This window comes from Thunnus maccoyii, chromosome 5 (assembly GCF_910596095.1).
Source record: "Thunnus maccoyii chromosome 5, fThuMac1.1, whole genome shotgun sequence".
NCBI classification, from domain to species: Eukaryota; Metazoa; Chordata; class Actinopteri; order Scombriformes; family Scombridae; genus Thunnus; species Thunnus maccoyii.
Genome location: NC_056537.1, coordinates 27,614,118 through 27,626,968, shown reverse-complemented (window position 1 = coordinate 27,626,968; position 12,851 = coordinate 27,614,118). Strand labels below are relative to the sequence as shown.

The 12,851-nt window shown below is 40.4% G+C and overlaps 1 protein-coding gene across 1 annotated transcript; it reads right to left on the bottom strand.

Moving 5' to 3' along the window:
• Window positions 1–645: 645 nt before the first annotated feature.
• On the bottom strand, window positions 646–11,121 carry cdk10 (cyclin-dependent kinase 10). Its single transcript, XM_042411729.1, has 13 exons — window positions 10,834–11,121; window positions 9,509–9,581; window positions 9,337–9,408; window positions 8,926–9,028; window positions 8,509–8,590; window positions 8,288–8,355; window positions 6,957–7,009; window positions 4,797–4,866; window positions 4,480–4,539; window positions 4,192–4,315; window positions 3,806–3,945; window positions 1,335–1,387; window positions 646–1,245 (listed from the first exon to the last, which is right to left on the bottom strand). The coding sequence occupies exons 1-13, from the start codon at window positions 10,921–10,923 to the stop codon at window positions 1,151–1,153; spliced, it is 1,083 nt and encodes a 360-aa protein (XP_042267663.1). The 5' UTR covers window positions 10,924–11,121; the 3' UTR covers window positions 646–1,150.
• Between the last annotated feature and the right edge of the window lie 1,730 nt (window positions 11,122–12,851).

Here is a 12,851-nt window from a genome sequence, read left to right as displayed (position 1 = left end):
ACAACGTTGTCAGGCCATTTATCTGACCATGAAGTGTATCCACAGTAACTGAGCTGACATGGAGGCAGAGCTTGATCATATTGATTTAGCTCATATTCACCTTTTCACACGTTAACTGCTTAGACGTTTGGATCAAAACTCAGCAGAGACAAGTCTCATTTTGGTGTGACCAGTGCTCACCACAAAACTACAGTACATGATGCTCCTGTGCTGTTGTCAAGGCAACTCTCCTCATTACCGTAACCTTGTTAGCCATGCTAGCTGCATGGCTCTACAGTTGGCAATGTCTGTCCACCATTTTGGTCCAGACTGAGATATCTAAACTATTTGATGTATTGCCTGGAAATTTTGAACAGATCATGATCCCCAGAGGATGAATCCTGCCGACTTTTCCTCTAGCGCCACAAGCAGGTCAAACTTTTCATTTATCCTCTGAAATATCTCAATATCTACCTGATGGATTGGCACAACATTTTGAACAAACATTCATGCTTCCAAGAAGATGAATCCTAACAACTGTGGTAACTCCTTTACTTTTTATGTGGCGCCATCATCAGGTCAAAGTTTTAATTTGTCCAATACTTTGATTTAAGACCAAATACCTGTTAAACTAATAACATTCCCATCAGCCTCAGCTTTACTTTGTGTTCGGTGCTAATGAGCAAATGTTAGCATGCTAACAAGTAAAACTAAGATGGTGAACATTATACCTGCTAAATATTAGCATGTTTGCAGTGTCATTGAGAGCATGCTAGCATTTAGCACAAAGCAACACTGCTTATGTACAGCCTCAGAGCTGCTAGCATGGCTACAGACTCTAGTCTACAGACCTTGGCAGCAATATGAACATTAAGAAATAGTGGAGAAACTTCTGGAAACTATGAGTGGTACACAATGATAAAAACAAATGTTTCTACACTGCTTAATGCGCGATAACAACCTTTTTAAATGACCATGTTTTGAGCAGGGTCACACTTGAGTACAGCAGGGTGTTGACATGTTCCAGAGTCTCTTTGATCTCAAACCTCCACAGTAAAACCTCCTCATGAGCAGATCCATGTTGCCAATGTATGCAGTGTGAGCAGAAAGATTTGAGCGTACATTACTGAGAATGTCAATTCCACTCAAATGTCTCTCATCAGCATCTTCGTCACACTTTGCTCCGTTTCGAGTGGCTCTCTAGTGGAGGAGCGGCCCGTTTGTTGCGATGGTGGGGGAAGGTTGGCATCAGCTCCGGTTCACAGGCTGCACACAGGAGCAGAAACAAAAGATTAATGACTGACATCAGAGATCAGGGATGACAGCTGACATACATCCAGCATCGGTTTACTCACGCAGAGGTTTCTCTTTAAAGTAGGAACTCTCCAAACTGTCTTTGGCGGTAGCTCTGAATGAAGGAAAAAGACAAAAATCAATTACTGATAGCTCTTAAAAGGTAGAGTCAGTGATTCTGGAGAAAGAATGTCCAATACACTTTTTGTCAAATTCAGCGAGCTAGCTGTCTGTTTTGTGTGCACTGAAAAAAAAAATCCGGTGTTCATACACAGCCCTGGCTCTGTAAATGGGAAACTAAACACACAACACTACTCTGGCCAATCAGCAGGGGGTGTTGGTGCTTGTGCACAAGACAGGGGGAAGTCATCGGAGCAGCTGTCTGTGTGAGAGCATGACAGTCTCCCGTCTCCAGCAGCTGCTGAATGGTGGGGGAGAGCTGGCGAACTGGAGAGAGAGGCCGTGACCAATACACATAGAAAGTGTTTTCTCACGGAATAGATACGCTTCCATTTTATTAAATGTATCAATCCACACTGAATCCCAGACAGTCTCATGGAGACCCCCGGTGTTTAACGCTGAGTCTCTTTCTGTCGTGTTTAGTGAAGTGTAATCTGAGCAGGCAGCAGTTTAAATCACACAAATATCCTGTTGTATATGTGTTTTCAACTTATTAACCGTATCAATCAATCAATAAATACACTGTCAATTTCTTCTTGTGGAACGGACATACAAACTATTTTGGTTCAGTAACTTTCTGCTGTCAGTCAGCCTGGTGGAGGCAGTTTGTCCTCTCAGCTCTTCAGGAGCTGCAGCTGACAGACGGCTGCTTCTGTGGACAGAGACGCTGAACGCAGGTCGAGTGAGAAGAGGGGAGACTGTAGAGCGGTAGAGAGTGGACTGTTGTGCTCACATGAGATGAAATTTTCCTTCCGCTCATTACAATGTGTGAGAGGAACAGAAGTGACTCTACAGCTTATGCGTTGCTCTGGATTCTGCCATATTTCTCTTTTGGTCGTTGCCTTGGTAATGCACAACCATGAATTTGGGGAGCGGAGCTTCTGGAGAAGCACGAAGGGAGGGGTGAATTTGTTTGGGTGTTTAGATCAAATATCAACATCTTTCTCCAGGATACATGACTCTACCTTTAAGAAAAGTTGTCTTTTTCATACATGCAAAAGACATAATAAGATTTATCCGAGTAATAATTTAAGGACCCATTACCTGATGTAATCAAGTCAGTTAGCGTACTCCACCCTAGCAGTAACCATGGCAATGCAACTGGGAGGTAGGTTAGTCATTTCACAGCAACAAGGTAAGATCTTACCCACTGCACTATCATGCCAGACTTTGTGAACATGTTTTTTATTTTTTTATCAGAATTCAACTGCACTTTGAATGAATACATGTCACTGAGTGGGAGCTGAACCACCAAAACTTCACTCCTGAGCCACATTAACATTGTGGGAAAAGAGCTACAGACAAGCTCTTCATTATTTCAGTGTATCATAACACAGTTCAATCAATTATATATGAATAAATCTTAAAAATAATGTAATTATTAGTATGAGCAAAGCCAGTCAAAGTGACTTAATTCAGTCTCTCTGCTCTGTCAGACAAAAGGTGAAACATTTGGTCACATATGTGTGTGTATGTGCATCTGTGTTTCTATCTGTATTCAGTCTTTCACTGCTCCCTAGATCATCTGCACTCACTACTTTACTGTATAGTAAGCAGTAAATTGAAATTTCAGACTCTTATGAATCAATCTATAAAATGTCTCTGCATTGCATTGTGGGATTTTAGCAGGAAGTAGTGTATGTGCCATGAACCCTACTTTTTTCATTTCCACTGTAGGAATATTTGAGGGCACTATATAGTGCACACATTTCACACGGCAGGTCTTTCTCACAGCAGACATGTCGACTCGTCACAGTAGGAAAAGCACAGGTGTTACTAATAACATTAACGATGGCTCTGTTCTATTTAAGACTCCCAGCAAGTCATGACAGTGTGACAGTGAGCCAGCGTGAACAATACCAGGACCCTGAAACCGAAGCAGCTAAATGGAATTCAACCATCATTCATTTTATTATTTACACCTGTGCTTTTCCTACTGTGATGTCAAATGTCGGCTGTGGAAAAGTGTCACACAGGGTCCTTTAAACATCTGAGATCACATCTTGATAGCACTGTACACACCAAACAATATCATATGAAAATGGCATAGTTTGAAAATGTGAAAACTACAGTGGCAGCACAGTCACCCCTCACTCAACACCACGTCTTAAGTGCTGCTGTTGGTTAAAAATTGCATTTGGAGACAAAATACTGCAGGACACTATGCAGTATATGAAAGGAAACCACCTGAAAAGCCTGCGCTGCTTGTGATGATTTAAAAAGAAAACAGACATTGGGTGACAGGGACGGCCCGGGAGAGGTGGGGTGTATAGCATGACAGAAAAAAAATCTTGTAACAATACAAATATACCTCAACCGTCTGGAGGCCCCTAACAGTGTGTGTGTGGTGTACCTGCGCTGTGGGTTGTACATGAAGAGCAGGTTGAGCAGTCTGTGTCCAGCATCAGACAGCCAGGTGAATTTATTCTTCAGGTTGTTGTACGGCTGCTTCCTCAGACTGTACTGACCAATGAGGGGCAGCCGAGAGAAACCCTGAGACACAAACACACACACACACACACCAATAATCTATCAGACGCATGGATGCTTATATTCTCATCAATTAAAGGCTAAACTTATTTTAAACATCATAAACTTCTGCAATGTTCAACATCTAAGACACTGAAATTTTGGCATATTCCTTTAATGTCACTACATCCCAGTATTTATCCTCACTGTGTCTTTAGCTGTATAGAGTTGAAGTTTATGCTGCAGAGATATTTAGAGCTGGACTCTCACCGGCCAGATGTTCTCGTTGGGCGTTCCCAGCAGCTGGACTATCAGGTCCACCTGCTGGATCTCAGAGGTTCCAGGCAGCAGAGGTTTGTGGGCCAGCAGCTCTGCCAGGATACAGCCCACCGCCCTGTGACGCAAACAAGCTTGATTTAGTCAACAATTCAATGTGGCTGGGCAGATTTGTACTGTCACCAGTCTACAGTATGTGGAGGTCGCCTGTGTTGTGAAATGTAATTATATCATCCAGCAGGTTTAGCATTGTGTTTGTTATCATTATAGATGGAATCTCACCACATATCCAGTGCTGTAGTCTGGGTCTTGGACCCTAGGAGGAGCTCTGGAGCTCTGTACCTGATGACAGACATGTGAAGGAAGGGAAGGAGCACATATCATGACAGAGACCCAGTTAGCATGAGGTAATGGGACTAATGATGGAGGATGACTGAGAGGGATTAATAAGATTAGTTTCCACTGACGTTGCACAAGCACAACGTAAGCAACACACCGGTTATCTGCGGCACACACACCCACACACACACACACACACACAAATACATGCTAATTGGTCATTTACATTGACAAGGCTCCAAGGCCCAGGAAACACTCACCATAGCGTCACCACTCTGGGCGTCATGGGCTGTTGCGGGATGCCATACATCCGGGCCAACCCAAAATCAGCTGTACACAAGGGGGTGGGGGGGGGGGGGGTGGACACACACACAAAAATAAGACATGCATTTATGAATATTCACTGGGTCTGGGACAAACAATTAACAAACAAGTAATCTGTTGATTATTTCTTTTATTAATTGAATCATTGTTAATTGTTTAGCTTATAGATCATCAAAAATCTCTTGCACACCTGTATAGTCTTTGTGACAGGTGTGTAGGTGGAGTAGCCATGTACTAAGAAGAGGAAGGGACACCTGCACATTGTCTTCACTTGCTCGGTCGATGACCTTCTCAAGGTATATGCTGATTTGAATTGTTTAGTTCATAAAATGTCATAAGTATTAGAGTCTACAGCCATGCTAGCAGCTCTGTGAGGCTGTACTGTGCTAAATGCCAAAACCAGCATGCTAGCATGATCACAGTGATAAAGATACCATTTTGATGTTAAGCAGGTATAATGTTTAACATGTTCACCATCTTGGTTTGCATGTTAGCGTGCTAACATTTGCTAATTAGCACTAAACACAAAGTGCAGCTGAGGTTGATGGAAATTGGTGCTCATAAACCAAAGTATTGGAAAAATCTCATTTTGACCAGATGATGGTTATTACAATTCATCCTCTGGGGACCATGAATGTGTGAACTAAATTGGACAGAAATACATCCAACAGTTGTGGAGATATTTCACTCTGAACCCGAAATGTCAACCTGCTGGTGGTGCTACAGGAAAAGTGGGTTGTTCACCAAAGTGTGTAGGATTTATCCTCTGGATACCATGAATGTTTGCACAAAATTTCACAGCAATCCATCATGAAGTTGCCAGCATGGCTACAAATACCAATAAAAATTCCCCAGAGCCCAGGGTGACATCTTCAAATGGTTTCTTTTGTCAGATATTCAATGCACAGTGACGTAAAATGGATAAAAGCAGCAACAAGGATGGAGTTGGGCAGTTGAAGCTCAGTTTCAACTCATTACTAAGCAAATTCTATCTATCTACTGATGAAGATGGCTGAAATCTCCAGAAAAAGTTAGTAAGTGGACATTGAGTTAGTATTACCTTGAGTTAAGAACACATTTTTTCATGTAGTTTCTTTACTTAGAAAATGACACATAAAATATATTAAACTAGAAAGTATTACAAAAAAATAATGTAAATACTGTGTTTAAGTAACTGTAAAAAAACCCCAAAGCATATTAGTTTACAGAAATAGACTTGAAAAACTGATTTAAGATAAGGTGCTGGTTTTGCCAGTGTAAGCTCTTCAGTCTGGGTGTTCCTCAGTCCAAGTCAATTTAAGTTTTAAGCAGAGATGCTGGAACGGCAACAAGGATCCTATACTTAGCTTCAGCAGCCGACATCAGCTTCATTTACCGGCAGCTCACATGTTTAGTCATTGTATCCAAAGTCTAATATATCTTATTTCTATGTGTCACAGAGCTCTATTGTTGTCCAAAAACTATTAAAACAAATTACTGAGCCGCACTGTTGCACAAACACAACAGTTTATTTTTACTCAGTTAAACACACGCCATCCTGCTGCCAGAAATACTCACTAGAGCACCAAATGTGGATTCATCGGCCACTGAAAATAGTCCCCAACAAATGTACTATTTCCTCCTGTTTGAGAAATGTGTGTTAAAAACTACAGTGCCTAGCTGTTTTAGAAAATTATGGAGCCTTTTAAAAAAAAAAAACCCAACTATATGTTTCAGGGAGCCACATACAGAGGAGGGAAATCAGAAAGTATCGAGAGACAGACTAACACATTGTTGGTTTGAGCTTTCAGGCAGTGCTTAGCTGCTCAGAACTGTGGATATCAATCAGGACTGGTCACCAGTCAAATTCTATTATACCACTTTTTATACAATTTTATAGCATTATATCATTTTTCCCCTGATAAAGGTTTTTTGTGAAGTTTCTAAAGCCTTCAGTGATTTCTTACAAATAAAGGTCAGTGATCAATATCAGACTGAAAGAAAAAAAGAGACCTAAGTCAAATAGATATTCTACGAGAGAAAGGTCAGAGGTCAGTGGTGGTGATGTGATTATGGGAAAAGCTGCAGAAGTGGTTATGGTAGTAGTGATGACTCACCGATCTTTACGCAGCCTTTGTCTGTCATCAGCAGATTAGACACCTTCAGGTCCCTGTTAACAAGATTGAGGAGGATAATGAGCTAGCTACCAGAAGAAATGCTTTCAACCCCGTCCATTCTTCACACGTTTACAGAGCTGAACGCTACACTGAGTTTAATCTTTGTCACATCTTTGTTTAAGCTCAGTCAGGTTGGATGGTGAGTGTCTGTAAACACCTTCATGTTATTCCTCATGATTTGTTGGGGATATTAACATTCATGTTCACATCACATCGCCTTCAATAATGCCTCAAATAATTTAGCTGTTGAACATTATCAGGGCTGCAATGAACAGTTATTTTCACTTTCGATTTATCTGCCACTTCTTTTTCCCTGATTAAGGGAGATGACATCATCAATGTCTAGTTTTGTCTGTCAGTCAAAACCCCAAAAATATTCAGTTTGCTATAATGTAAGACAAGAAGAAACAGCAGATTCTCACAACTTAGAACCTGCAACCATCAAACATTTATCATTTTGCTTAAGAAATTACACCAACAATTAATCGATTATCAAAACAGTTGCTGATTCATTTTCTGACAATTAACCGACTGATCGTTTCAATTTTCCCTCCATTTATTTACTGAACTGTGAATATTCTGCACTTCAAACATATCTTGGCTTACGATCTCAACTACATTGTTTTTTTCTATTTTTAAATGAAATACAGATCATCTTTCCGCACCTCAACGTGTCCGTTGCTACATCATGAACTGTTAATCTGTTCTTGAATTTCCACTGGCATTTGCCCGAGTGAGTTAGAGCAGACGTGTACCTCTGTCTGCACCTCAGATCATGTGCTAAGCTCTTTTAATTACCTTTGCATCTCAGCATTAGATGCTAGATACTACTGTACTTCTGGAAACCCGACAGATCAATCCAACCAACTTAATCCAACTGTTTGGCTTCATGATGCAAAGCAGGACCAGACAAAAGAAATACTAAAGAGCTGAATGTGTTGGAAACATAAACAAAGAGTTTGTCATTTATATTCCATAAACCTGCCCTGTTAAATTACATTAGCAACATTTTTTTCTGCGTTTTCTTGAGATGAGAAACATTGAGAACGTGTCGTAGGTCTGTTTCTTTTATAACGGAGCCCTTTTCCTTTGATTGTGAGACACTGACACCCACACACGGCATGTACTGTTAGTATTTCAGACAGGGAGGTAAATAAACTGAATTCTTGCTAAAATGTAAATATCTTGATGTGAAGTAGTTTAAGTAATCCAGAGAAATAAGAAAAGAACAAAGCAGAGTCTTCAGACTTTAGTAAATGTCCAGCACTGACCTGTGTATGATGAAGTTGTGATGGAGATACTCTAAACCTCTGAGCAACTGAAGGATGATACACTTCACCTGGAAAAGGACAGGAGAGGAATTACTACACTGCAGAACCTGATGGTGAAAAAAAACACAAATATACTACAAAAAACACAAGCAGATGATAAATTAAGTAGTAGTAGAGAATATAAATTAACAGCTAGATTTAGGGACTTGACTCTGTCCTACCTGAGCCTCAGAGAACGGTGTCTGCATGTTTTCCAGCAGACTGGCCAAGTCCTGTTCACAGTAACTCATCACTAGAAACAGACTGAACAGGAAAGACACACACACACAATTAGCCAGACTGAGTCATAATTAATTACAGTTTTATTTTGTATAAGGCCTGAGCTCTTACAGTCCAGATTCTGAACTGTCTAACTGGACTCAGATACTGTAGGTGTGCAGTGAAGTTTATCTTATATACCCGTAAAAAAAATCACAAGTTTACCTCAGGTGGCTGTACAAAAATCTGCACAACATACAACAGAGCAAATGTTCTACCCATCTCCTTCATTGGCTTTGAAAGCTCACATTTTAAAACTAAGTCAGAAATACGGACCAGAGCCGTTGGTTTTAAGACGTTTGTGCATCTGTGTGTGTTACCTCTCCAGCTGGGTGCCCACGACCACCTCCTTCAGCTCCACTATGTTGGGATGTCTCAGCCTCAGCAGCAGGGTGATCTCTCTGAGGCTGCTGATAGGGATCCCTGACAGACAGAGAGCAGGAGTTCAACAAGTTCAACAGCTTCTCCAGACCGTTTACTCAATTTAACTACAGAAACGATACGCAAACCAGGAGTAGTGCTCAGTCTGTCTGTTCAACACAGTGGGTCAACAGGAGAATCTTCAAACTACTAGCCACATTAGCATAAAATTAGTTGGTGACATCCTGCCCTTTTCTTATTTCCACTTGTATACAAGATATATCAAAATCTATTCAAAGTGATAATTCCATGCAATAGGCACAAACACACCAAACACACACACACACTACTACTACTAGCAGTGGTCTTACCATCTTTCTCTTTGTCCATCCGGACCTTCTTCAGTGCAACAATTTCATCAGACTTGGTGTCACGAGCTCGATCTGTAGTAAGAAGAGGAAACAGTTCATCTCCTGACCAGCTAAACTGACGTGCTATTTTAATTCTCAAACCAATCTATACTCTCCAACATTTATGACTTACAAACAATGCCGTAGGTTCCTTCTCCTATGCGGTTGAGTTTCTCAAACTCTCTGACACTTCTGCAGCTCCCAAACTGTAAAAGAGTGTAAATATAAGGAGGTGGCAGAAAGCTTCTCTTCACTTCAGTGATGCAGCATGTGTGTCTCCAGCAGGAGTTAAAAAGACTTGCATTTTGATTCCTTTACTTTCAGTATGAAGCTTAATTATTAAGTCTGATGGATGGACAGAAACTGGAAGATGAACAGTTTCTCCAGCTAGCTCAGTGTGACGTGGTTGTTGAAGTTTTCACCACTAGCTGGGTGAACATTTAGTGATGGTGACAATTCTGTATCTGAAATGATGAACAATCAATATAGAATAGGGACCTAATGCTCTTTATAAAAAAGTAGCCTTAAGCCACTAAGACGAACTGGCTCTCAGGGGATTTTTACACTATCTAAATGGAAAAAAAGAACTTAGAGCCACCACACATTAAACCACAAATCTGTGAGGCTGGCTCAGTTATAATAAGGGTGCCCTGAGGGAGAGGAGGACACAGTGAAGAAGCATCTGATGACTTGGTTAGTTTTTTTAAATATGATTTTCAAACTTGTACACAGCGTTCACGTCTCTATCCAAGTTGTCAACATGAGAATCCTTCTCTACCATCCACCCCAGACGACGTGCACGCATTAACAAGCAGGCTTATGTGTTGAAGCCATTAATGAGATTGGCTGCTGCTGGAGACAATACCAGTGAAGTGTACGTGTAGTGTACCAACTCACACAGCAAAGGCGCCTGACTGAACAATCACGTTTACACAGTCTGCACACATACAGTCAGCACATGTAGCCTGATAGATAAGCAACAAGACTCTTATATGGAGACAGTACCAAACTCCATTTAAAACCTACAGCTATCAGTGAACACTGGTGACCACTTTACCGAAAAACATTGGCCCAGAGTTGATAAACTTTTATCTAAAAAATAACTTGTAACGTTATAATAGCTGGTTCAGAGTGCTACAACCTTTATACCATCATCATTACTATTATAACTTACTGTTTTAAATGAGCTAACGTTACGACGAGGTGATGTTAAGCTAACATCAACGTTAGCTTGCTACACAGTAAACATTTGTACATTAGTAAATGTAATGTTGTCTGTGTTTTATACACGCCGAACTCCTGACTAGTCCATCTATATTTGTCATTAATGTTAATTTGTTATCTGTGAGTGATATATCGTCGCTGATCAGCAGAAAGTTGTTTAACTTCCAGATTTTTGAACAGAGTTTGGCGTCACTGTTTCCGCACAGGGAGCTAACTTCTCGTTCAGTCTCTTACCCTGTCGTTTTGAGGCACTGTGAATGTTTTATTATTCTTAATGGATTTAAGCTTTATAGGGTCCGGTTCGTCCTCTGCTACGGTGTCCATTCTTTAATTTCAGAGCGTTTTCAGCCACAGAAAACAGGAGTACCGTCCGGCAGATGTTAAACATTTAACTCCGCAGACAGCGCGCCACCAGCAGGACAACTGAGTGCTCTCCCGGAGTTTCCACAGACAGAGACGCTGCTGCTGCAGCTCTGCAGAGGATGATGATCAAGCTCAAGTCCATTTGAATGCTTTCCTGGAAGACTGTAACAAAATGAAAAATAACATACAGTAGTTAACTTTCCATTTGACAATAACATCTGAAGTCTCATCAGTCCTCATTTAGAGTAACATAGAAAACAGAATAAACTGTTGTGTTGTTGCAGTGGACATAGTACATTTACTCAGGTACCACAAGCACAAATTTGACATACTTTTGGTTTACTTATTCCATTTCTTGCCACTTCATAATTATACTTATTTCAAAGCTGGAAAATATTGTATCTTGTAGTTCACCACTACTACAGTCACTTGGTACTTTACAAATTAAAATTATACACAGGCCTACAAAACATATGATGAGCTCATATGCATCGTTATGGATTAAACTACCTGACAATATATAAAATAGTTCAAATGAGCTCCAACTGGACCAACTGCAACATTAAAATGTTGCTTACACATGAATACATCAATAATAATAATCTTATAATAGTATAACACACACAGGGGACGTTTTCTGCCCTGAATACTTTTACTTTTGATACCAAAAGTACATTTTGCTAGTGATACTTGCTTACTTTTGCTTAAGTTACATTTTAACTGCAAGACTTTACTTGTAATGGAGTATTTTACAGTGTAGTATTAAGTGAAGGATCTGAATACTTCCTCCAACACATCACCTATGAAATATATTGCTTTATTATAAATTAAATTACCCATCATTACATACAGTAATTTAAAATATGCTCCATTTTGACAAGATGCAGCATTACAAGCTGCTTACACATGAATGAATCTGTGAAAATAATTCTATAATATTTGTAGGATATGATAAAAGGACAGTGAAAAGTGATATTTTGCTAAATTAAATTCATACTTTTCATTAAATTTGCAGCTAATTCTTTTGTACTTTTAAGAAAATTAAAAATATTTATAATTCTTCCACCCCTGTTTTCTCCATATCTGTGATAAACATCCAAATTAGAGTTTCTGAGTTTTGGTCTTTCTGCTCACACAGTTTGATTCTGAGCTTACCCTCTGTGGTGGGATATGTTTAGTCACTGTTTGGTTTTTACTTTCTTGCCCACAACAAATGGTGTTGAAGAAGGCCTCTGCTCTTTGGCGGCATCAGCTATAGTTATGGTGGGTGGCGAGGCATGAATGTCTTCTCGTGATGGAGCTGTGATGAGGATGGCGGGTAGACGTGGAGTTGAGTCAGCTGAATCTGAGGACTCAGTGATGGTAGGTGGTGTCGGGGGTTTCTCTGTAACTGAGAGGAATAAAGTAACTCTTTAGTATCGGGGATGTCCCTCTCCACTTCAAAATGTGTTTTTGATTATTGCTTGGATGTTTGAGTGTCAGTGTGCACAATAATGGACGTGCAGAGTTTGTTTTCACATTCATCTGGTGAAGGTGGAACATTTCTCTGTGCTCACCTTAAATCTCAGTTTAAGACGTGTATCTACCAGTAAGATTTGTGACATCACAACTGGTTTGGAGCCAATCGAGGGCCAGTAAACAACTTACACAAGTGTGATGTGGAAACTTGAAGCCTCCAGTGCACAAACACTGAGAATGGACTTTACCATGAAGTAGTAGAAATCTTATATCTAGCAGTTAAACTGGACCGTTATTAGAGTGCCTGGGACTGAGGTCAGGTCCAGGTCGGGTAAGGTAAACTTGCTGACTGGAGGATTTTCAGCAGTGTGTGTGTGTGTGTGTGTGTGTGTGTGTGTGTAAGTGTAGAGTATTTCTGTTCAGCATGGAGA